At 35.6% G+C, this 26,225-nt stretch overlaps 3 protein-coding genes across 13 annotated transcripts; 2 read left to right on the forward strand and 1 right to left on the reverse strand.

The window, feature by feature from the left end:
- Positions 1-430: 430 nt before the first annotated feature.
- LOC135594178 (peroxisome biogenesis protein 16-like) lies at positions 431-2,999 on the forward strand. Of its 4 annotated transcripts, none has more exons than XR_010480019.1 (9): positions 431-531; positions 640-697; positions 981-1,197; positions 1,288-1,586; positions 1,712-1,980; positions 2,131-2,198; positions 2,289-2,350; positions 2,437-2,570; positions 2,654-2,999. XR_010480019.1 is itself a non-coding variant. In XM_065084592.1 (9 exons), exons 1-8 carry the CDS (start codon positions 463-465, stop codon positions 2,496-2,498), a joined length of 1,104 nt encoding a protein of 367 aa, XP_064940664.1. In that variant the 5' UTR covers positions 431-462; the 3' UTR covers positions 2,499-2,521; positions 2,654-2,999. The 4 variants fall into 4 exon arrangements, 2 of the variants coding, with proteins under 2 accessions (XP_064940664.1, XP_064940665.1); XR_010480020.1 differs by having other exon boundaries at positions 2,437-2,549; XM_065084592.1 differs by having other exon boundaries at positions 2,437-2,521.
- A 2,686-nt stretch (positions 3,000-5,685) lies between these two features.
- LOC135582721 (protein TPX2-like) lies at positions 5,686-17,064 on the reverse strand. Of its 8 annotated transcripts, XM_065081648.1 has the most exons (19): positions 16,757-17,064; positions 15,218-15,367; positions 14,591-14,747; positions 13,708-13,816; positions 11,335-11,385; positions 10,948-11,063; positions 10,800-10,878; positions 10,663-10,725; positions 10,479-10,538; positions 10,205-10,287; positions 7,936-8,005; positions 7,659-7,721; positions 7,512-7,574; positions 7,271-7,345; positions 7,115-7,158; positions 6,907-6,990; positions 6,397-6,528; positions 6,205-6,266; positions 5,686-5,848 (listed from the first exon to the last, which is right to left on the reverse strand). In XM_065081648.1, the coding sequence occupies exons 1-15, from the start codon at positions 16,926-16,928 to the stop codon at positions 7,120-7,122; spliced, it is 1,350 nt and encodes a 449-aa protein (XP_064937720.1). In that variant the 5' UTR covers positions 16,929-17,064; the 3' UTR covers positions 5,686-5,848; positions 6,205-6,266; positions 6,397-6,528; positions 6,907-6,990; positions 7,115-7,119. The 8 variants fall into 8 exon arrangements, with proteins under 8 accessions (XP_064937720.1, XP_064937717.1, XP_064937722.1 ...); XM_065081645.1 differs by having other exon boundaries at positions 6,205-6,528; XM_065081650.1 differs by lacking the exon at positions 5,686-5,848 and having other exon boundaries at positions 6,081-6,528; positions 6,927-6,990; positions 7,115-7,148.
- Positions 17,065-21,012: 3,948 nt separating this feature from the next.
- On the forward strand, positions 21,013-25,965 carry LOC103996624 (protein ANTAGONIST OF LIKE HETEROCHROMATIN PROTEIN 1). The gene is made up of 2 exons (XM_065081643.1): positions 21,013-22,367; positions 25,626-25,965. Exon 1 carries the CDS (start codon positions 21,056-21,058, stop codon positions 22,310-22,312), a length of 1,257 nt encoding a protein of 418 aa, XP_064937715.1. The 5' UTR covers positions 21,013-21,055; the 3' UTR covers positions 22,313-22,367; positions 25,626-25,965.
- Positions 25,966-26,225: the final 260 nt, after the last annotated feature.

The following is a 26,225-nucleotide window of genomic DNA, read 5'->3' on the forward strand; positions in this document are numbered from 1 at the left end:
TTGATGTTGATGTGTTAACAATATTATTTGTTTTGCATTTTATATAGCATATGAACACATTTTAGAAGTCGAATAATCAATCCCTTTACGAGATAAAAAGATAATAAAATATATATAGACGAGATGGATAAGATAAATAAATAAATATATATATATATATAATTTTTAATAGAAATTATATATAGAGAGGAATTAATATAAATTTTAGTTAATTGGGAGGGATTTATATGGACTGATTTCCATAAAATAATGATAGGACCAGTAAACAACTATCTATAGGTAATTCGAGCAATTTATAAGGGTTTATTCGCTAATACTGACTAGATGAAGGGTATAAATGAAATATAGTTTCTTTTAAGGAACTCATACAAAAATATCTATATAAGTAGGGGTTTATATGAAAGAAAGTCCGCAATTAAAGGGGCTTCTGGTGGTCGCGGGGAAGTGGGAAGAGGCGTCGCCATGGAGGCCTACAAGCTCTGGGTGAGGAAGAACAGAGAGTTCGTCCAGTTCCTCGAATCATTGTCCAATGTAAGAACCCTCTCGATGACCCTTCACTTTCACCTCATCTGGTGTCAAAAGTGATCTTTCTCTCCTTCCGTTTTTGGCTAAATCGAGTACGAATCTTGCTGCCCTTAGGGCATAACGTGGGTTCTCCCGGAGCGCTTCTCCAATTCAGAGATCGGTCCTGAAGCAGGTGCTGTGAAATTTTGGTAACATATTCCTCGTCTTTTAACTTTATGATGTCTATGAGAACTGATACCATACTTTTTTTTTTACTTCTGCTGCTCGCTCAAGTGTTTATTTTCGGGGTTTCCCTTGTTGCGAGGGAGAGATTTTTTTTCCGGTTGATAAGCTAGTGATCAACAGAAGAGAGCGCTTAAGTCTCGGATTTGTTAACAGTTGAATAACGAAGCTAAATTATGATAGAAGTCCCATTTTTGGATAATCATGCTGATGGATTGGTATTTCCTTCACAGTGTACGCTTTTTTGGGCATACTCAGTACCGTGAACCAGCACATAATCGATACAGCCCCGACGAAGACACCGCCTCGTGGATTGGGAGAGTCCACGTTTCCATGGTCCTTATGCCTGTCCATAATCAAAGATTCGGAGACTGTGGTAGAGGTTGCAACCCAGCAGTTTGCTGGTGAAGGGCGCAAGTGGAATTACCTGGCCGTCACAGAGGCGGTGAAGTAAGATCGTAGCGGCATATGTTTATCTTTTTTGGGATTTGGTTCTTACATTTGCTTCTTTGGGCTCTGACTTGGCTTGGTGTAGTACAGGGCATTCGTGAGGTTAGCTGCTTTTCGTGATAGCGGATATAAGATGCTCTTACAAGGTGGGGAAACAGTGAACGTGGATGAAAGGCAAGCTGCTCCAGAAGTCTATAATGGAGGGATCGGGGATGCCAGAGAGCCCGGTGGATGTAACGGGCATGGTTGTATCCATGATTATCATGGCTCAATACCTAAGAGTCTAGAAGGAAGAGCCATTTCTGCATTGAGCCGGTTTGGTGAGAATGCAAAAATGGTGTCAGATCCAATGAGGTCAAAAAAGCTTTGCAAGAGTTCAAAGGCCTCTGGTATATTTTTTTTATGTGATTATCATGGTCATGCAAGCAATGCTGTTGGCCTTTGATATTTAGTAACTCTTTCTAACACAATTTATGTGTAATATGGAGTTATGATGTGGGCCTTCTTCTTGCAGCTCTTTCAGTTGGGAAGCCCACACTTTATAACCTGTGGTTACAGAAGGGGCTTTCCAGTCGTTTATTTGTGACAGGGGAGGTGCTTTTTATTCTGAGACCTCTCATATATGTACTATTTATAAGAAAATATGGTATTCAATCTTGGAAACCATGGTTGATTTCACTGGCCATGGACCTAGCTGGAATGAGCTTTCTTTCATATTCTACAACTCGGTGCCCTAGAAGTGATGATAAATATTATCAACTCACTACATCTGAGAAATATGAGGTAAATGTGGCTTAGATAAATTTGGTTTTTCATTTATTAAAATTATTTTTTTATTAATTTTGTTTGTTACTTTGGTATAAAGGATCATATGTTATTGGAATTAAACTGCTGTGATTGTTTTTGTTTACTGGCATCAATTGTGCCACATAGCTGAAAAGGCGAAAGCTGTTGTGGGCACTTTACATCATGAGGGATCCATTCTTTACCAAGTATACAAAGTAATGATACACTTGCTTTCAGGCTTTCGATCAGTTTTGTATACCGTTATTGCCTTGTCTAGGCTTGCTGCTTACATCTTCTCTCTCCAGGCACTGTCTTGAGAAGACCGATGAATACTTAAGCCCAGTTCCTCTAATTGGGTTCCTCACAGGTTTGAGTTTCTTCATTCTAGCTCCATGTCAATGTTTTTATCCTCAACAAACTACTGGTATTATCCTTGTTTAAACTTTTATGCAGATAAATTTGTAGAGCTTGTCGTTGGAGTTCAAACACGTTATACTTATATATCAGGTTCATGAGGAGGAAAATCCTGACATCCGAGGTCTGTCCTACTGAGATAATTTTGATAGGTTGATTCACTTGCTATTCTGGTACATGAAACATGCTTCTTGAACATCTTGATAAAGGAAGTTTGCTATTTTGGTTAAACAACACATTCATCTACATCTTGCAGATTACACCAATGCACATGGTGCACTTGGCATTTGAGATGCTTAGGCTAACTACATATGGTCTTTGGAAAAATCTCTGTTTCCGGACCACAAATTTTGTATGTAGACTATGGTGGCTTATATGCTGATCAAGTGTGGGTTTAGAAAGTACCTTGAATAAGAAGAAGCTGTTCGGTCCAGATTACCTTAGAAAGATGCATGGCGCAAATGTCCATCTGTTGAAAATTTTCTGTTATGTTAATTTTGTTTGGCACAGCAACTGTAACTTTAATACTATAGAGACATTTGTTATGTGCCCTTCTTTGCCATATGCAATATCACCTAAAAAGGCAATTTTCATCTTTGGTAGTAATAGCCACAAGTTATTGGAGAAGTTCAAATTTTCATATATTATAGATCTTAACCATTTAAGTTTGGCAATCTTGGCAGTGATCTCATATCAAAGTTCCATAATGTTGCAATTTTGTTAAAGGAATTTTTTTTAACATAGAGAATTATGTAATTATAGCATTAATTTTTTTACTAGTATACATATACTTTGGCATCTAATACTTGGCTATGTACATATTATAGAAAAATATGGATATAGATTCTTTTAAGTTTTTATGGGCTAATTACATATTACCTTCTATACTTGGACTTTATGAGCATCGTGGTTTCTGTACTTATAAAATTTATATTGGGATCCAAAATAAAACAAATAACCTCATTTGCCCAAACACGACATCATATTTGGATCGACACGAAAGTGATGGATAAAAGAGTAATTTTAATATTTCTTTCGTTTTCATCGACTTTACCGATAAAAAGGTAATTTCAACATATAGTTAAAAATAAAAAAAAATATTAAAATTATTTTTTTATCCATCATTTTTATATCGATCCAGCATGTGATGTCACATGTATTTTCTATGTCACATGTATTTTCTATCAATGCAACTGATGACGTTAGAACAAATGAGATTATTTGTTTCACTTTAAGAACTATAGAGATCATAATGTAAATTTTTAAAATACAAGGACTACGACCCTAATAGGGTCCAAGTATAAGAGAGTAATATGTAATTAGCTCTTTTTTTTTTTTTATGAAAGGGCTATTCAACTATATTCTGTGAATACGTGGCATGGTGCACTGGTCTATGGCTGTCTTCATCTATGTTTCCATTTTTTCACAGCAAATTTTCTTTGTGACTAACTTTTCCTAGTGGTTCTTTTTATATTATTATAATCAAGTGCATCCACATTGCTGAACCATGGACCTTTTAAGAAAGTTTAATCGATGAGAACAGTCTCCCTTTGAATAGATTAACTTTTACTTTGTGTTACATCGATTCTGTTCCCTCCTTTTACATTGCACTCATCTAGTGATGGACTAAACTATAGTTCATCCATTGGTGAATGCCGAATAGTGTGTCCATATCTTTGAATGGGCTGCTAAGCAAATCAAATTTTCAAGTACTTTTTCTAGGGCAACTGTTTATTTAGTCATCGAGAAACATCCTTGAAGAATTGGCTTTGGGCTTCAATGTGCTGATTTTGAAGTTCAAATATTGTTGGTATCGATGAAGGGTAATAAAGGGGAACACTAGTTTTGTTTCTTTGCTGCTTTAATATTTTTGTTTGTTAGCAATTCACAATCCTCTGTAAGCCTTATGTTATTGCCACGGAGTACTATAATAGTTGTCGTATTTATTCATTATTTGTCTAATTCTTCCCGACAACTTTAACTGTGCCATTTGTTACACATCTAACTTAATTAAGTTACTATCTTTATTTCTTGATCAGTTCTTTATCATCGTGGCATGTTATATAAGCTAGACATTCTTGATGTCCATGTTCAGAGAATTGCCTTTTTCAATATATACTCTTAAATTTGTAATTTATTATACCTGTACCAATTTTTTCATGGCAAAGGCTGTGTATACAATTGGTATCGCCTTCCATTTTCTTGATGATAACAAAATCATGCACTTCATCACATAGTTATGCTTAAACAGTATGGAGTTTGTTGTATGAATGAGAGGATTTTATAAAAGCTCTATAATTTTTTTCTGCTTCTGGTAAAGTAGAAAATAACTCTCTTAAGCTAAACTTAAAGAAAGCTGATCTGAAACAAATATTCTCTGTGCTACCATCATGAGAAAGAGGACTACTGTCAGGGTATTTATTATATAGATAAGCTAGAATATTTTCTTCTTTATTATTCTCACCCAATGGAGAATAGCAATATCTTCAAACACTGAAGGAGTTTATTTTATATGCTCTTGTTGGCTTCTATTGATATCAGATTTTTGTCTCTAGGCATTCTTCTTCAGTTCTGTATCCTAATATTTGTATTAGGTTTTTAAAAGTGATCACTCATACTATTTGCATTCTTGTGTAGCACTATTTTAATAAACAATTGTTTTGTTATGCAATCATTGTGATATTTGTCATGGAATATTATTATGCCCCTATATCTTCCACAAACAACTGTCTTTTCTGCACAACTGTCACTAGATCTATTATATACGTTAGATCACAGATGTGGCCCTGTCTGACCGCAATTGTGGATTCCGAAAGTCAGATTTACATGGGAAGCCATGTCATTATGACAAAGATATTATGCCCCTATCTATACCTTCCACTATATCTTCCACGAACAATTCTGTATTTTCTGCACAACCACCACTAGATCTATTGTATACGTACGTGAGCTCACAGATGTGGCTCTGTTTGACCGCATCTGTGGATTCCAAAAGTCAGATTTACATGGGAAGCCATGTCATTATGACAAAGATATTATGTCCCTATCTATACCTTCCACTATATCTTCCACGAACGACTCTGTATTTTCTGCACAACCACCACTAGATCTATTGTATACGTACGTTAGCTCACAGATGTGGCCCTATCTGACCGCATCTGTGGATTCCGAAAGTCAGATTTGCGAGAATCTTTTGGGGATACAAACTTGGATGAAGATCGTGAGAGGATCTTTTAGTGATTCGAACTACTTCGTTGTTTTCTTCCAAGTCATCTTGAAGGCCAAAGCTTAACTTCTTGTCCCATTTCATAAATGGATTTGACTTAAAATGATCTTTGTACAGGTCGATAATTGTAACTTTGGATTTAAATATTCTGTAGACGAATCATGTACCTTATCATATGATGATCCGTCGAGTAATACTTACTCCAGGCAACCGTCAGTGCGAGATCTGGAAAGAGAACGTACACAGTTTTACCACTAAAATCATAAAATAATAACATCGTGAATGATGGCATTCAATAGTGAAAATCTAGGGCTTGTCACTTGTTTTTAGAACGTCAACAAAGTCTAGTTTGATATATGAGCAAAATAAAACCGGGATGGCACAAAAAAAACTTACATATGTGCACAAACAAAGAGTGAGAGAGAGAGAGAGAGAGAGAGAGAGGAAACTGCTAAATTTATACGAAGAAAGGAAGCTCTCAACATTAAACATTTCAGCTCGAAGCTTTTGGTATGACACATGAATGTCAAAAAAAATAAAAAGAAGGAAACCATTACAGAAGCTTTTTGTACAGTTCTGACCTGTTTTTCCTCTGGTCGACGACACCATCTAATTGCGCTTCTCTAATTCTGTGCTTCCTGAGCTGTTTGAGAATTATGTAAACTCAAACTTCTTTCCATGGTATGGTTCAGTAAAGAGAAGAGCTGAAGAGACTGCCTAACCAAAACTATATGGCAGAACAGCAAAGCCATATGTTTGCTGAGTCAACTCACGAATTCTTTATACCGGGAGTCGAGGTGTAAGTCCATCTTCAAATGCAGTACTCCAAACTCTTGAAAAAAATCAAATAAAACCTGTACAAATTCAGCTATCCCCTTGCCCTATTACCAAAAATGCTGCGGCTCCTGCTAAAGCAAAGAATTAGAAAGATAAGTTTATGACCAAGTATGTTCTATTCTAACAACGTAGCTGAACGATACTGTTCTTGAAGATTAATTAGGACATAAAAGAGAGACTACACACCATCACTTCATCCAACATTTCAAAGTATGAACAACTTATATCCGTTTATAGCTCAAAACACACACACACACAGAAAATCAGTGGTGCATAAAAGCAAGTGCAATAAATCTAAAAACACAAGTGAAACACGCAATGTCACATATAACGAGCACAAGGAAAAATATATGCACAGTGACATGTTCTAGTTGCTAGCATTTATCATTCAGGTTTTAATCTTATTTAATGGCCACGTAAGTGGTATGAGGACGATAGATGGTTACCAAAGGGATCGATGCATTACTTCAATGTGATGACAAATATGCTTCTCCAGGCTCTTAAGTTTCTCCACTGATTACATATTTCCTCTGCAACAAAAAAATAACAGCATAAATCATCTGATTTCAAAATTCAAAATCAAGCGGATATTCCAAACCAAGGTACATCATGGAAATAAAATAAAGTGAATATCATTATCCAATAATATCATACCATTGCTATTTCTGTACACCATTGATCAAGTTTTCTTTCGAGTCCTTGCCAAAATTTTGTAAAAACTAGTAAATAAACTTCAATGCATATTTATGAAAATAAAACACAACTGAAGGGAAAAAAATTATTAGCTTAAATAGATTAAGACAAGAAGACCTTAGTATCTAGATGACTTGGCCTCGGGAACTCTGGCAGAGCAGTAGGTTTTTGTGCTTCCGAAGTCAAGGAGAGCTACAGGATAAGAGTAAACAGTCGAGAGAGGCAGACAACACAAAGTTATCAGTTGGCTATAACAAAATATTTCAAGCTTCGTGTACAGCCTCAAATTCATCAAGATACTTTGAAAAAAGCATATAATTATGACAGCATAAACTTGTTTTCAGTTGCATGAATCTACCTTGTTAAAATGTTCAGTTAGTGGAGTCTGCTGAAGCTTTTCTGTTGTTGAAAAGTTGAATTCCTACATAAAGAAGTATAACAAATTCAAATTCAAAACATGAAATAAAATTATCCTCTTAAGGATTTAAAAACAATATACTCAAACCTTGGGTACTGTTATTTCCCACTTGGTGGTTTGAAAAACCTCATCTCCATTTCTTTCAAAAATCTGCTAAAAGACATGATAATTAAAGATGCTTGTTGAAGAATGTAATGGGTCTTCAAGATTATGTAAGCACGAAGGTTGCATGAGAGTTGGATCTCCAAAGATTCTTATTACCTTGTGGATAGAAAACAATTGATGGGCAAAAGCATAGAGGTCAGATTAAGCTTCTGACCCTTTATTGAATAGTTGGAAAATTCAAAGAGCATTTACTAAGTACCTTTTGATTTAATGTTTGATTTCTGAGTTCTGCTGGCATGTCTTTACTTTCAGCAGTCCGCTTATCCCCACTAGCATCCACAAAATAAACAATAAGGATTATTGAAATATAAAGTCGTGGATCAAATAATCTGAACGCTAAAAAAATGAAGGTTCGAGCCTATCGCAACACTCCATAAATGGATCAAATAATTTGTTCTAGCCAGCCAACGCAAAGAACTACATGCATCATATCCTATGTTATCTAAATGTCAAACCTGGAAGTATAACATGAAAATACATGACTGTGAAGCTCTAGTTTCACCGAGAATCAAAATTTGTATGCATGTCTATGGCATATCTGCATCAGACCTTGGCCACTCAGATGACAATTTCCCATTAAAACCTAATACTTACTCAATAAAGTCATGTTAGGTATCTCAATTTAAGTTCTCATATCCTATGTTATCTAAATGTCAAACCTGAAAGTATAACATGAAAATACATGACTGTGAAGCTCTAGTTTCACCGAGAATCAAAATTTGTATGCATGTCTATGGCATATCTGCATCAGACCTTGGCCACTCAGATGACAATTTCCCATTAAAACCTAATACTTACTCAATAAAGTCATGTTAGATATCTCAATTTAAGTTTTTGGCTTTGTAGTATGGTTATTCAAACCTAAAGACCAAGCTGAGAATAACATAAATGTAAGCATCATGATTTCAAATACCGCGTTTCTCAGAAAATAAAAGGAAATTAATAATTAACAAAAAGAGAATTTCGAAGCTTGCCCATGAGAACCATACAAAATTCTGCAAAGTCAACTCTTTCAGCTATTCAATTAAAAATTTGCTGTAATTTTTAAAATACCTAATTGACCAAACCAAAGAACGAGTTGATTATGATGCTGTAATTAACTTCTGACTGCAACTCTAAAGATAGTGTGATTCAATATGAGACAATCTTGATTATATGACTTTCTCATACTTCATTGATGCCTTCTCAAGGTATGTTTTGCATCACTACCACATAAATTAAACATATTTCTTCATCGCTAATCCCTTCAAGACAAGCATTATATAGATTTCAACTAATAGACATGCATTATGTTCATAAATTCAATTGATATGGACAATCACAATCTAAGTTGATTGTGACAACCCATTTAAAGATGCAATAGCGCTAGTACATGACAACCCATTTAAAGCATGACAAATTAGATAGTAGCACAAGCTTTTGAAAGTTGATCTGAATTCGATGCCTTTTCTTCATGCTTTTTTGTGTTATGATCACAATGACAGGCTTTCAACTGCTGCTTCCAGTTCATTTTCACTCATACAATTGTGGCAGTAAATGCCTTTGGCATATATATGTTTGAGTCTCCGATAATACATCCATAAGTAAACATCATCAACCTAATAATCAGCATGCAGACCCTCATGACTGGAAAATTATATAAGAATAGCCAACTCATGATGTTTGCATCAAAGTAACACTTTAGAATTGGCTAGTCCATAAATCGACCTACATCCAAAACAGCTGAGTTCCTATCGTTTACCAGCCTAGGATGTCTTGGGGTCAGCCAAGAGAAGTTAATTCAGCTGATCCCTAGTAGAGCCCTGTCCATGAAGATTTTAACCTCTGAGTGATAAAATTGAGCAAATATATTTTTTATTTGATTGTATTTTTATCTCTTTTCCTGAATCTATGATATCTTAATTCGATTTCAAATTAGTTATTTTTATAAAGTCCATAATAACATCCAATAGATCATGTTGAACTAAAGCACACTTTGAAACATTCAGCAAAGAACACCTACTTGACCAAAAAGATACTAATATACTGAAAACAGTAAATTTTAAATGCATATGAGAACATTATGTTCATGGAAATAGTTGATTAACATAGTGTATATATGCATGCATGTACGTTCTTCTACATACTGTCGCATATGTTGTTGAGCATCTTGCCTTCAGTATAGCTAAATTGCCAGAATGTCAAATTCATGATCATGGATGGTGGTGTGTGCCAATACATGCCAGCAATATCTGCCCAATATACTAATATGATATCACAAGCCAGATATTGGCTTGCATAAATGCGACAAGCGACATCAAGGTCTTTGGCTTATAATGTCACTGAACTAGCTAATCATTTACTCATTATGCTATCTATGCCTACACTAAACTATGGCATTATCTGCAACAATAAAAGACTTAAATATCAGAATTTATTGGAGGAATGGGAAAGAGAAGAACCTTTGGAAGTTAGTCTGAAATACTTACATATGCAGTTGCTGGTGACCAGAACTCTGATATCGTATCCGTACTGAACTTTTCCTAGCAGCAGGAATATGACTGCTTGAAATCTGCAGTATTTGCACATATAGCACTCTTTGAGATTAGCATAATATCATATGTTCTTAAAATTGAGTAAAGTTTATCATCATATCCAAAGCTTTGATTGCAAACAACTAATCAAACTTGTTAGACATTTTTGCAGCATATATATAGGGTATATTTATCGTAAGAGAAGCAAAATCTGATTTATGGAACCTACCAATGATGATGAAGTTGTGCTGTGTAGTAGAGCCCTGTCATGAGTTCTAAAATTGAATTCCTAAAAGCAATTGGAGCAAGAAAAAACAATTAAATTTAGAAATTAAATTCTCAATTGCTAAATAGCCTGCACAACTTATGAAAGATATAATCAGTTTGAAGAAATGAGAGTTTCAAGCACCTACTTTAAATTTGGGCAATCTAGGAGTGCTCTTTTGAGGAAGGGGCAGAGATGGAGCCTCAAGAATCTGGAAACAACTAATACAGAGTCCATGACTAACTGTTTCATGTACCTACTATTTAATGATCAAAGGATACTCACTTTTCTATTTAGAGGACGTGCTTTGAATGTGGAAGTAGTCTGTGCCATTCCTTCAACAAGACATTTAGCATCATCCAACCTGATTTAATGAGAAGTTTAGTAGATAGTTATGCATTAAATAGAATGAAATGGATTTAAAGTAAATCACCTTTGTTGTTGAACTCTTGAACTAAGTGCCCTTCTTGCAGTTTCTAACTCAGGTTCCCTTGGTATCGTAAGCTTCAATCTATGAAGCTGGTTATTGGCATCAGCAAGTCCATTTTGCTGGATATCGTCATTGATAAGTAAATATCAAGTACATCTTAAGTAGGGAATTGTTAAATAATCAGGTATTTTATAGCTAGTTGTTCTTCAAAAACATATCATTGAATGCTAGAATTTTTTAGGCAAGGAGAATCATTATCCAAAAAGCATGTTTTTGCCACATTAAAAGAACATCATAAGAATTTCAAAAAAAAAGATGCAAGTCAACTATTTAAAAAGGGCTTTAAGAAGGAACTAGAAATCATCATTCTTTTTTCAACAAAAGAATTACCTTTCCTGGGACTTTGTGAAACAAGTCGATTTGCTGCTTGACACCATTTCCCTGCAATGAACATGAAGCTTACCACGTAACTCTGACATATTACATTTACAATCACATTTCATTAATTCAACAAAAGCAACTACACAGAGACATGCGACAAAGTGAAGAACAATTCCAAGCGGTTCAACAATACATGAGATTACACCAAAAGCTGAGGGAGCATCATACAGTGGGCTGCAGGGTAGGAAAAGTGATATGATGATGAAAGCTACTGGAAAATTTTTCAGAGTGATTAGACAGAAAATAAGAAAAACAAGCTCAGCTTAGACAAAGGAAAAGGTAATGTTGAAACAAATGAAATTATCCTTTTTTAGGTAGTTGTAAAAGTACATTAGGTCCAAAAACTTTCCTACCCAAACATCTTTATATAAACTAATTAAAGAACCATCTCAAGTACAAATGACTAGATGTCAACCAACCACGACTCAGAAGAAGGATGCTCTTCCGAGTTTTTGGAAAAACTGATAAAATTTATAGAGTGTAACTAATATTCTAAAATAATTAAGTTTTACAATCATTTTTCCTAAGAAACTTTTGAATATTAAAACAACTATGATTACCACTTCATAAGAGGGCAGCGTTTAAAGGCCCTAAACTTCCTGAAACTGGAAACTTCCTATTTTAAAATTGAAGATGCTAATGACCAACCAACTAGACCAATCACCAAATGCACTAGATTGTCTGTCCAAAACAGTGGACAATTTTATCCTTCACTAATTGCTATTTCCACTAAATTATTAAATTTGATTTATATTTAAATTCCCGGACTTTATAACACCACACACGTATAAAGTATTAGAATTACTTGAAGTACAAGATCATAAAGAGAAAGCATAGGATAAGGACATATAATTACTCATCCTATGAATAAAGAAACTACACCATTCCAGCATTTGCCATAACCGCCTGCTTCAAACATTAATAATATAGGACTTGAAGAGGTTTAGGTAAAAGATATTCTGAAGAATTGCTTTCATTGTCATTTCTCTTGAATATTTTTAAGCATACATAAGAGAAATAGAGAAGTACAAAAATAAGGTACGTTGAAGAAAAATATAGGAGATGGAGGGGAAAATATTAAACAAAAAATGAAATGAGCGGCAAAAGGAGGAAAGTCTCTGTGTCATATGGAATTTGCAGATGGTGTGTCTCCAATATTAATTATAATTTTTGCCTGTTCTTTTCACTTTAAGCAATTAAAACAGTGCCTTCTAGTTTTCTTATCATTACAGGTGCCAGTAGGATATAAAACAATATAATGATTATTCATTATGCTATCCATCCTACACAATGCACCTCAACAAAAGTCTGATGGGTCCCAGCATGGTAGGCACCATTTACAATAAAGTAGTGAAAACAATGTTGCCAACAATGGATTAAAACTGAACCAGCACAAAAATAGTTCATTTGCATAACTCCTTTTGTTTTGACTGATATGATCACATGCACCAAGATGCACACATTCAGTTCATCTTAAACGTGGATGTCTTTTCTATCTGCTCTTGGACTAAAGAGGGTTGGATTTCTGGATATGTCAACAATTAGATTCAGAAGCACAAAAAAACAGCAGCTCTTTCGACTTTGTAATTGATAAGAGATTCCTGTCAGCACATTTTTCATCTGATGTGGAAGATGACCGTAGGATTTCTTAAGGGTAAAGATTGTATTATTACATTCCTATTGACAGGTTAACATGCAAAGATAGTGGTATCATTTAGTCTACATCAATGGGTTTACCCTTTTAAACTGATCTAAGTTGTCATCTTTGTTTAAGTAAGCTCAATGCAACTATGAAATACTGGAGTTTTGCGCCTTTGAAACTTAAAATTTGTTGTGCACTAGTGTGAATGCTATTTTAAAAAGGTTTAGAGAGGAGATCTTCTGCCAGATTCAGTTGTCATAGGAAATGACTCTGATTCTTGCGACTGAAGTGAGAACAACTCAAAGGGCACTTGCAACAAGAAAACCAGTGAGATGCCCACTTTCTTACTGTAACATGTCTGCCTAGATGCATCTAATACACCATAATATTCATTAAATTTCATATAGAAAAAATCAGATTCCAATATTGATGTGCCAAGGATGCACAGATTCTGAAGGACTATCCAGCTCCATTTGGGTGTAGGAAATAAAGGCCAACATAATCGACCCACTTTTCAGGCTTTCATTGTTAAGTCCAACAGAAACTATGTAAAAGTAGACTCCAAAAGTTAGTGCAAGTCTACCTCATTCTTAGTTCATGATATGATGTCATGTTACTAATTTTACCTAAAAGCATGTCAACGATGATTTTGTTGCTTATAAAAGAAAATTACAAAGCACCTTGCAGCAATGTCCTTTCTCCAATCTCTGCCTTTTGGTAGCTTGAAGAGTATAATTATTTGAATCTTCAGATCTTTTTTCTTTTTTAACTTGTAACTGTTTCTGCAACCTGAGAATGAAAGAAATAGAAGATAAAACTCAACTTTCACCAAAAAAAACAAAAAATCTTGAAAGCATTACAGTCGAGAACAAGGGTTATTACAATACCTTCTGCCATAAAGAATCAGAACATAGCTAGTAATATTTGAGATTAAAAAATGATACTGAGAGTGAAAGAAAGCAAAAGAGTGAATGAAGAACCAATGGATTGGGCGGTCTAATACATACTACCCTGTACATACTGGTCGCTGTGGACTGAAACACGCCTAATTTCAAAGAGTCCGCATGCAAAATAGGTTTGTCATGGTTCTTTTTTATCTTTTTTTAGACCCAATAAACCCTCTCCCTGTGCCTCTCTCTTGCGCAACCCACTGCACACTATCATGCAGCGCCTGCTGTCATGCTGCACACCTGATTCTAGTAGAATCAGTACTCTTCTTCTCCTCTCTGCCACCTCCTTCCCTCCTCTTCCTCCTCCTATCATCTTTATACCGCAGCATGTTCAGACATACTGTGTTGGAATGCCAAAACAAACCGGACATATACTGGTCCAGCCATGGGACTGACATGGGTCTGGTACCTGACACAGGTCTAGTACACAAAATGTAGAAACTGGATTGAATCTTGTACAAAGGCAAATCTTCTAACTAACAGTATATTAAAGTGAAATTAATGGTCACTCCGAACATGATAATGTTTCCAAACAAAAATTGTCATTTTTTTGCCCATGATGGATGAAGAAATGTTATGAAGTTGAAATGTAAACATCAATATAAAGGCATACCTGCTGACTGACGTCACTTCACGTGCTCGGTTTTGTTTGGCCAATTGACTTGCAGTAGGCTTCATCAAAGTTGATCTTTTTGAGAAAGGATTCTTAAAAGTAGATTTATGGTCAAGTTTTGATACACCTTGCAGCATAGAATTGTGGAATGTATGTCCTAAGCAACAAACACAAAACATTTTATTAAGCACATTGGGAACCAGTAAAATTTCAAAAGCAACGGAAGCATGAATATGTTGTGTTAACTACTTAAATTGAAAAGTAGAAATGATCAAATGAACCCAAAAAACTGATATCTTCTATTCCTATGAGTTGGAAATACCCATGTAATTATCATAAGACCAAATGTTATGCTTCTTCACGATTTCAATCTCTTCACTTTTACTCGTGTTCTTTAACTAGTATTCAGGTGTGTACTTATCTACTTGTATCCATTTCCTATTGCACGATTAGAAAGAAAGTTTCCATCTATATTCCTCTACTATAATTCCTTTGAAAATCTCAAAGTCCTGTTTAAACTGGAAAGTAACTAAGTACTATAAATTATCAAAAAGTACTAGCATTAAAAGAAAGAAAAATTAGAGCAACTAATATATCACTAGCTGATAGCATTCACCGACAGAATACCTCTATCAATGTCATTAACCATAAATTCAGGCGCAGCAGAATCTGCATGAGAACCATCCGGATTTTTATAATCCAAATCTTCATGATCTGAATTGGTACTTGTAGCTGCTATGTGTATATCTTTTCCCAAAAATAACTTCACTATCAGAGCTGAGAAAGATGAAGAACAAATAAATCAAATATATAACTTTACAAAAGCCAATTAGAATAGAAAGGGAGTAGAATATCATGGAAACAATTACGGGATGGATTTTGTATTGAAAAATAATTTGCAGTCTTTGACAAAGGCAAACTCTGCTATGAATATCAAGAATCCAAGAGAGCATAAGCAGTGTATAAAGCTCAGAACAAGCATCAACTGAATATTGCTCCAAACTCAGTAACAAATGGACAGTCTTCAAACTACTTTATCTTAATTAAGAGAGAACCACCGATCCTGCACTTTGTCCAAAAATTACTTTCGCTTGCTTTCTGCTATAAACAGAGCATCTTAGTTGAATGTTTCAGGAAAAATAAAGTGAACTCATGGTCCTCATTCTTTTGAAGGAAGCCCACATGTTATCCAGCCAGTGTGCTATCATTTTTTGATGGGTCACGTCGCACAATAACGCAATAAAAGCACCAAATGTTGCAAGCATGTCTTCAACTCCTAAAGACAAAAACCCTCTAACAGTTTGTTTTAGATTTGGAATAATTTGTTTGTATTAGTCTATTAGATAACTTTCCATTCAAGTACAAGACATAGCCATGTCATATTGAAAGAGAACAGTCAAAAGAATTAATCATTCGACTGCTTTTAATGGATTCTATTAGCTAGTAGACTTTATTTGCAAATCTACTGATCAAATAACCTCTGACTTGCATTAAAAAAAATTGTTCCAAGATGTTCTGTAAGTGCTTGTGCTTTTATGTTATCTCTAAAATTTTCTAAAGTTGAAAAAAAACCTGTGATCAGTAGGTAAACCCCCCAAATATAGGCAAAATCCAATACGACCAGCCAGCTGTCTCATTTGGAGTGCAGGAAACCATCTTCTTTTTACCTCTTTTTTTTCTGGTTTAAAAGATGAATGAATAGACACAAGTAGATGAACAAAGAATAATAATGTTATTTAGCTGACTACTAACAGAAAGACAAAAGGTCAAACTGATAAGAATAAGAAATATGCCTTCTCAATGAAAAGAAGGCACCTTCGCATCTAAATGTTTGTCTCGACATATCCGAACGCAAACGTGCATTAATCCCCTTATTAATCCCAGCTGTTCAATACCTACATGTTCCATCCCTTAAACTTGTGAGAAGAGGTTATTCCCCGAAACTAAACCTTGACGACCTCAAACTCCCAGATTAAGCCAAGAAATAGGGCACAGAGAAATGAGGTTACACTACATCACATCATAGACGACTAGAGATGACAACAGAATCATTCGCAACAATCACCAGAACCGACGAAGCAACATAAGGATCGAACCGAAAACCGAAAACAATCGAAAAATGGATCAAACTATTAGGGTTTTGCGCATCGGCGAAACGGCACGTACGAGAGGGAGGGTAGCTCCCGGCGGTATCGAACCATAGCTCCGCAGCCCAAGCCTCCGCCGGCGTCTCCTCCCGTCCTAAGTCTAAGTACCTCGGCGCGTCGAACTCGTAATCGAGATCGACCTCGAAGCAGACGAATACCCCCTGAACGGCTTCCACCATCTCGTCGTCCATGGCTCCACGAAGGCTACAGAGGAAGAAAGGAACGAGAGGATACGGCGCGGCCGGGAGTTGACTCCGGCCACCGGGGAGATCCCGCTCTTAATGATGGCGAACGCGGGGATACGGCGGAGGGGGGAACGTGGAGGAAAACGACGAGTCAATGCGGAGGCGGAGGAAATTTGAATGCGGGGACGGGAGGAGAAGCCGAGAGACCGGATGAAATGACCATATTACCACCGGTGTCCTCGGTAATGCCGTTCACGTCCTCGGATTCTTCCTGGGATGCTACCGTCATTTAATGAAATAGTTTAAATTTCAAAAAAAGGAGGGGTTCTAAATTATAAATACAACTTTCCTTTTCCTTCAATATCAACAAAATTTTTGGAATTTTAGATCTAATTTTAAAAGGGTTTAATATATTATGTTTTAATTTTAAAGGCATTGTTTGGAGCAAGAAACAACACATAAATTTGTATTAAAAATGAATTTTCTTTTTTTATAAAATTTAGATTTATTTTTTTTTAAAGACAAAATTGTCATAATTTAGGTAATTCCCAAAATTCAAGAAAATTTTATGAATAAGTTTGGTGTGCACAAATAAATGTTAGGTTCTTATTATAAAATTTAATTTATAATATTTTAATTAGAGTACTAATTTCAATTGTTTAACAATAGATGAAAGCATTAATAGATATTTTTCTTGAATGGTAAGTGACAAAGATGAGATTCGATCACCTGATCTTACTATCTATTTATCGATAAAAAATTGATAAAAAAAAATAATATTATTTTTAAATACGTTAGTAGAATGTTTTACAAAAAAAATTAATTTAGCGCGTGGATTGATAATTACTAATAATATGCACAATATATATATAGTGAGGTAGAATCGATAGTTGTTTCTTGCAAAGATATACCTGTGTTGTGTTATAGGCAAAATACTTTAAGAAATATCAAGTACAATGATCAATAATACATGAATGCCAAAAGTCTTTGTAGATTATTAAGTATTCTTGATTGTGAAGTAAGGGTCGTTGTACAGTACATGAAATGTTAGTACACTGCTAGTAAAGCGTGTTGTTGTGTCATAACTCTCGTCTGTTACCGTGCAAAATATGACTTGGCCATATATGAGTAAATTGTCTTGTACTTGAAAGATCTCAGTGACCGTGTGAAGAATCCTATGTAAGTGTACCATTATTAGCCTTTACTTGTGAATTAGAAAATAGCAAATCAATGTTATGTCCAACAAATATAGGAACTCGAAGCATTTCAACGATAATTGGAGGACACGTCCGATGAAAGTGAATTGCGGAGATTATCGCCATGTTTATTATACTTAACTTCTAATTTTTATTATGAAAAATTTATGTTTAATCATACTTTTTTTGTTTTTTTAGATATTCAAATTAATTAGTAAATTATTGTATATGTAATATTTTTTTTAAAATTATATATTATTTTTTATACTTAAGTTTGAAATTATGCATTGGTGAAGAATTCAAGAAACTCCTAAATTATTTATGCATTTCAACTGTTTGATATATGATTTGGCCCCCATTAGAGTTGCAAGCTAAATAAAAAGGATAAAAAATGATACATATATATTAGTTATATCCCAATTATTTTGCTTTATTTTTTTCTTTTATCAAATTCATTGTATTAGATTTGATAAAATTTTATGTTACCATGCCTCATTTTTTTTATTTGGACTTGGGTATAATCAACAAATAAAACAAGTGAAATTAAAAAATCTTTTTTTTTATATTATCAACTACATCTAGTATATTCGATTAGATGTTCTTTTCTTGAATTATTATCGAAATATTTATGTCCAAAAGATCTTGAAATTTATGATATCATAATTTTAAAAAAATTATACTTATACCTTCATCTCTACGGGTTACGATCTTAAATATTAAGTATAGACCACTTGAACCTTCCAATATAAGAAATAAATCAAGAGTTTTCTTATGATGAAAAAAAATCATCTTAACTTTTTATAAGTTAAGAAGGGTTTTAGGAAGCTTATAAGTAATGGATCGGAGAATCCAAGATAATATTCCTATCTCGTATCGGCCTATATTTATAAACATTAGATTTATGTAGCATTTTGATACTATAAAAAATTATTCTTATAAGTATAATTTACTGCTAATGTGTTTTTATCGGTTTTTGGTATGCTGCAATATTGGATTTGATCTTTCACTCACTCCAAATGGCATTGCCTCTTTTGAAACATTACCGATTAAGGTCGAGGGGGTTGCAGTGCTCAAAGCTCCACGGGAAGCAAGGCGGATGGGACTCACTCGTCTCAAGATTATGATAAACTGGTTAACTAATTGAAAGCTTTTCTATTAAAAAAAATTATAGATTGGATTATTTTGTTCGAATTCTTGTCAATTATTTTTATAATGCTTCAATTATTAAATTATAATCACCACCAAAGAGATTAGTTTGCCATAATAATATCACGTTTAGAAGGATGAATAGCAAACATCGTTAATAATGATAATGTAAATGATTCTGAGCGTGGCGTTATAGCTCTTGTAAAAACTCCAAGTGAAAAGGGAATCATCAATCGGGAATATGTTATTACGTAGTTGCTGATAAAAATAATAGAAGATAAAAAGAAGCTTTATTGAAATAATTTTAGCTTGAATATATTAACATATCCCTCTCCTATTTATACATAGGAGAGAGGATTTTCCTTAACAGAATAGAGGATTTTCGCTGTTGCTGTTGTTGCGATTGCGACAGCAACGACTGTAATAGAGGTGTAATAGAGGAGAAAGCTATAGTAGAGGAATAAGCTGTAGTGATGAAGTGAAGAAGTTTTATTGAAGAAGTTTTATTGAAATAACTTTAGCTTGAATACATTAACATATCCCATTAGGAGAGAGATTTTAGAATAGAGGATTTCCCTCAACAGAGTAGAGAGATTTTCTAGGAAATCTTATCTTGTATCAGTTGGGCATGCTTCCATGGATTCCGTACCTTCTTTATCGATCGCTGGATCCAGTAATAATCATTCACAAATTAAATCTAAATAATTTTTGTTTTTTCGAAATCACAAATTAAAAGAATATTTACTAAGACAACACAAGTAAAATTTTAGAGAGCATGGACTCAAATGAAATTTTTTTATATTATTAATTACTTTTGATTGCAAACTCGATTTAAAGATTAAAGTCATTTCATGATTGATAGGGTATATTCTAGCATCACCCCCGTAACTCAACTGTATTCGATCGTCATGTAAGAGTCGATGTGGTACCCTGAGACTGACATGACGCTCGCAAGCACGTCGACGTGGCACCTTGGAACCATACGAGACAATCGATCGCATCCACATCACCAGTACAAACCCGTATGAGATAGTCGACTACATTCGCATCGCCAACATAGATCGTACGAGACAATCAATTGCGCTCGCACCACCAAAGGCTGTATAGGGTGGTGCCACATAATGCACAGCAACTCATGAAGGCACAAAATGACACAACGTGACATACAAAGTCATATAGGTCAGTCGACGCCTACGCTAAGTGTATGAGCCTATCACCTAGAGCATTGACGATCATTAACAGACCAAGTACAATTGACCGTCGATCATGTCCGGATTATTTTTGGATTGAGATTCGAAAAGATCAAAGTCAGAATTCCTTCTCTCCACTTTAGACTATTTTTGGATTGACTGGATAGATGGTGTCCCGACTTACCGTTGACTTTCTCCGGCCAAAAAGCCACGTTGATGACGTTGCACACTTGGATCAAATCCCGGCAATCATGACATGCACAACATTTCATATGATATTTTTTTTCTATGTTTAGAAAATAAATAAAAGCCAGCATAAATTAAATGATCGACGACAGTTGTCGTGTACAACTAATACGGATCAGTGGTCATCAAATAAATAATATAGGCGTCAATACGGACGTTCCTTCCATACGAGGAAGCATTTGTGTCTCACCGAATGATTGATCTAAATGAGTATTTAAGACAAAAACAAAAACAAAAGGAAATATTAAAAGCAAAAAAAGATAACAATTCCCACCACCCTCCGCTCCCCCACCCTCTCTTCAAAGCCACGCCCAATTCCCCCAACCCAACCCGAACCAAAAGCCGCAGGCCTGGGATGGACCCGAAGCAGCTGGCTGCTCTGGTCTCCTCCCTTGTGTCCCAAGCGCTTCTCCTCCTTTCCCTGCCCTTCCCCCATCCCAACCCTTGTGCCTCCGTCCCCAATCGCAACAACCTCCCTCTATTCCTCTTCTCCTCCCCACCCACGCCTCTCGCCCCTCTCCTCTCCCTTCTTCTCCACCTCCTCTCCTCCTCCTCCCACATCGCCGCCTCCGTCCACTTCCTTCCCCACAAGCGCAAGCGCAAGCGCCACCAGCACCAACCGGATCTACACGTCCCACGCCGCGGCCCCGACCACTTCCGGCTATGCTTCCGCATGACGTCCACCACCTTCGAGTGGCTCTCCGGTCTCCTCGATCCCCTTCTCGACTGCCGCGACCCCGCTGGCTCTGCCCTCCGCCTTTCGGGCCCCACCCGCCTCGCCATCGCTCTCTCGCGCCTTGCCTCCGGTGCTTCCTACCCTGACCTCGCCTACCGCTTCGGGGTGCCCGAGTCAGCCGCGCGCTTCTGCTCCAAGCATCTCTGCCGCGTGCTCTGCACCAATTTCCGTTTCTGGCTCACGTTTCCCTCTCCATCGGACCTTACAACGGTTTCCGCCGGATTCCAGGCAGTCGGCCATGGCCTTCCCGACTGCTGCGGTGCCATGGCCTGCACTCGCTTCGAGGCACGTGGCCAGTCTGTCGTCGCTGCACAGATCGTGGCCGATTCCTCATCGAGGATCATACACATTGCTGCTGGATTTCGAGGGGATCGCACAGATTCCAGCGTTCTCAAGTGCTCATCGCTTTATAAGGATGTGCAGGAGGGGCAATTGCTGGGAGCAACACAGTACTTGGTTGGGGATGGCCGCTACCCTCTGTTGCCTTGGTTGATGGTCCCGTTTGCTGATCCAGTTCGTGGTTCCTGCGAAGAGGACTTCAATGCCGTTCATCAATCAATGTGCCGGCCTGTGCTTCGGGTGGTTTGCAGCATGAGGAATTGGGGCGTGCTTAGTTCATTAGGAGAAGAGGAGAATTTTAAGGTGGCTGTGGCATGCATTGGCACTTGTGCTATTCTTCACAATGTGTTGCTGATGAGGGAGGACTACTCTGCCCTATCTGATGTAAGCAATGAGAACCATATGGGTTTAGAACACTATGGGGAAGATTTGGGATTGGAGGACTTTTACTGTGAGATGAAAGCTTCAACATTGCGGAGCATGTTGGCAGTGAGAGCGAGGGCAGCCCGAGATTCAGGACAAATTGGCATTCCATAAATTACAATTAGGACAGTTATTGGACTATTGATGAAGAGGGAAGGTGTGGATTATGGTAACTGGTCTTAACTCTGCTAAATTCTTTTTAATCTTATGGTTTTTAATTTTGGTGCTTCTTGATTTTTTTTTCAAATGTGAACAAATATTGTTGCTTCTAGTGATAATAAAGAAGAAAGAACTGTATTATTTTTTAGGAAACCATAATGTTAATGCAGTGATTTTGCTATTAGGAAATTGACTTTTTTTGAACATGGTGTACATCTTTCTACTGAATAACTTTCTCAAAATTTAATGCAGTTGAAAGTTAAACAAGTAGCTAAGATACATTGTTCAGAATACATAATATGTTTTCTATCAGCAGAATATTGGAACAATGAACACAACAACAAGACAACGTCCCAGCTATTAGAGTTCGGGTACATGAAACTTTTTTGTCATTGACATTTTAGAAGGCAATATAAATTAGTTGAATCAAGAGCATGCAAATCTCCTTTTGTAGTTGATAGTAAAGTCTTCTTAGAATCTCTCTTCATGCCACTAATACTGTCTCATGACCATCACATCGTCTAACTCAAATATATACAGATATTCTCAAAACGCAATCATACTATCTAAAGGTGATTTTACTCATTTTATCCTCTATTATAGCTATGCTTAATTGTTCATGCATTAAAATAATTTTTTTTTGCTATTTTTCCTAGGATCTGTGATTGAAATTTTGTTAAGAAACAGAAGAAGTACAATGATATATATATTAGTTCATCTCTCGACCAGTGCTCAAGACTCACAACAAAAGTTCAACCTGTCACTAGAGTGATGGTAACCAACTACCAAAGTACTTCGTATAGCATATTAGAACAATGTCACAATAAACTCCCATAACCAAAAATGGTAAAACCCTCCAAAGAAAAAAGCTAAATCCCTGATACATGTGTAAACTAATCAGGTTGAATCAAGCTTGAACCATCATCTGCAATTGATAAAGTTTCTTCAGCACCAAAAATTGGTCATTTCTAATTTTGATTTAATTGAACTAGTTTCTTCTAGTCAGCAACTTCCAAACTTGTATTTGTTCCAAGCATCCTTGATGGAGAAATCTTTATTATTAGTCCACAGAATTTGATCATCCTCCTTCGAAATCAGAATTTTTTTATCTCTTCCATAAAACCATTGTTTGATTATTTACTGCAAGATGTAAATGTCAATGACCATTCATTATATTCTTTGAAACTTTGGATTTGTCAAATACACAAGAGGCTTGTTTTTCTTTGTCAACAAGTAACTGAGCGTCTCACCAAATGTTGGTCTTTTAATCATTTGTCATACCTAAATAACTTTTTTTTCCATTACTTTATCTACCATTTAACCAAATCATTCAACTTAGTTCCCAACAACTTGTAAAGTCCAAAATATTTTGTCGCCTATATGGATTTTTTCCTGGTATCACTCCAAAAAAATTAAAATAATAATGTTGTAATACTAATACAGTATCAATCTTACCAATCTGAAATGAAAAATATGATTCAAATATCTTTTATCGAATTTAGTAAAGTTTTCTTAGGTATCATTTTGCCTCTCCTTACACCCACTATTCCTAATTGATTCACATTTCATTAACATTGCACATATAAGTCTCCTTCAAATATGTTCATATCATCTTAAATGAAAATTTCTCATTTTATTCTTTATTGAGGAGACATCTAATTTGTTTCAATTAAAAATTACTTAAAATATCTTTTCTAGTAACTTTCATGCATCATCCTCAATATTCTTATTTAAACTATATTGACTTTTGCATATTTTGTTTCTCAACCAATCAACATTCTGATCCATCAAGCATGACTAGCATTTTTCAAGTGGAGGCATTTCTTTAATCATTCTATCAATTTTTTCTAAGACATCTTTTTGTGTTTGATCACCTAGCCTATTTGAGAGACATAAGAACATATAACATTTAATATCACTTCTCCTTGTACAAATTTTAAAATTGTAATTCTGTACCCATCTTTTTGTCTCTAATCCATTATCCTTAATATTATTGTTTATAATAATATTGACAATATTTTATGTTTAAAATTTTCAACATACCAAATTTTATATCTAGGACTATCATTCTCCTGACGTTTTTCCCTACCACTTAGTTTGCTATAAACAAATTATGTTAATCTTTGTTGAAATCATTGCATCAATCATCACTAGACTTTTCCTTAAAAGTGTTCTCGTTTTCCAAATTGTTAGCCTTTTCCTATGATTTTAGATTATACTCACTACTCTAGAACAATGTGAGAACTCTTTTCTATTTTCCACCATTCAAATTTTGATATGAGGGGTCACTCCCGAGTGGTCTCCAAGTCCATCCTTTGCACTCGAGAGCATGTAGGTCACGAAGATGTCACATGTCACTTTTGATGATGACTTAGCCAGCCCTGCCCCTATCATGTAAACAGTTAAGATCCATGCCTATGAGATTATAAGTTTTATGTTGGTTACTGATGACCCAACACATATCCTCCACATTTTTCAATGAGACATGGGACAAACATTGGTGGTGTTGCAACTCGTCAATTTGTGCATTTTTGTCACCATGTTCTAAAGAAAGCCATTGGATACAGGTGGTCAAGTCACTGCATAGCACACATGCATTCTGTGAATGCATATGCAAATGGCTATGTGTAGATATTACAATATTTGACTAATATATAATTCAATCAAAGGACACCCGGAAAGCTGTTTAGTGATATGTTGCTGCACAAAGTTAAAGCTACAGATTATTCAAATACTCCATCTACAATGTCTTATACTGTTAAATATTTTGTACTATTAGACATAATAGCACAGGGAGAAACATAGACCACATATAACAATCACATACAATTAAATGGACTGCGAAGGCAGTCACATAGTTGTGTATTATATGCAACCACATGTAAATGCCTCTGAAATGTAATTGACAGATATTGTGGCCACAGAAGCCATATGAGATGCAGGCATATGACCATATATGCATACATGGCCTCAGACTGCATTCCATAACATTATTTCTTCCAGACCCAACTTCAACTATATGGACGATGTATGCTTCATATACGTCTGTTATCCATTACAGCATTGAAGCATTATCTTTTCCGATTTCTCTTTCTTTAATCCCCAATTGCCCATGTCAGTGCTAGCTCTTGAAGAATATTTTTCATTTTATTGAATTGCTTCTCCATTAGACCTGCAAACTGAACAACACTTATTTAATTAACTTCACTCCTCTTGCATGACTGAGAAATTTTCAGTCCAACTATTAACTGTTGAAGTGCACTATCAGTTGAGATTTTACAGTTAGAGTAGCTGAGCCTGTCCCAAGTTAAAGCTATTCCCCAAGAGCCTTACTGCTGCCTACCTTCTTTGAAGTTCAACGTCAGCAAGATATTATTATTTTGATCTCCAGTCTTGCCATCAGAAAAGATCAAACTTTCAACTGTATTAGCTGTTAATCCTAACTAGAGAAGAAGTCTTGTGATGCCTTGTATAGGATGAGAATCAACTTCGTTTTTCCATCATGAAAGAAACAATAAGTTTTTTTTAAATGTTTGGCACAAAGGACTGATTCTATTTCAATTGGAAATCTCAGCATATAACTAAATGCACAGATCAAGTTATTTTGAGTCCTTATGTATGTCTGTTTTCTGCTACTTGTTGAGAAGGAACTTCACATGGATAGTTTCTGTTATCATGAGTCTATGATAGAGATAATAAACTTGAATAAGAATGCTGGAGTGTTGTAAGTTCTTCTGGGTTGTGTATTGTGCACTTTGTCTAAAACTATATCTGAAATATGAAATTTCTCGATTCTTGCTGATAATGTAAACAAGTACGACTTTATTTTTGCCTGTAGGGATTTGTAGTGTCTGGTTAAAGTACATTT

Source organism: Musa acuminata, chromosome BXJ1-9, assembly GCF_036884655.1.
Source record: "Musa acuminata AAA Group cultivar baxijiao chromosome BXJ1-9, Cavendish_Baxijiao_AAA, whole genome shotgun sequence".
Taxonomy (NCBI): Eukaryota; Viridiplantae; Streptophyta; class Magnoliopsida; order Zingiberales; family Musaceae; genus Musa; species Musa acuminata.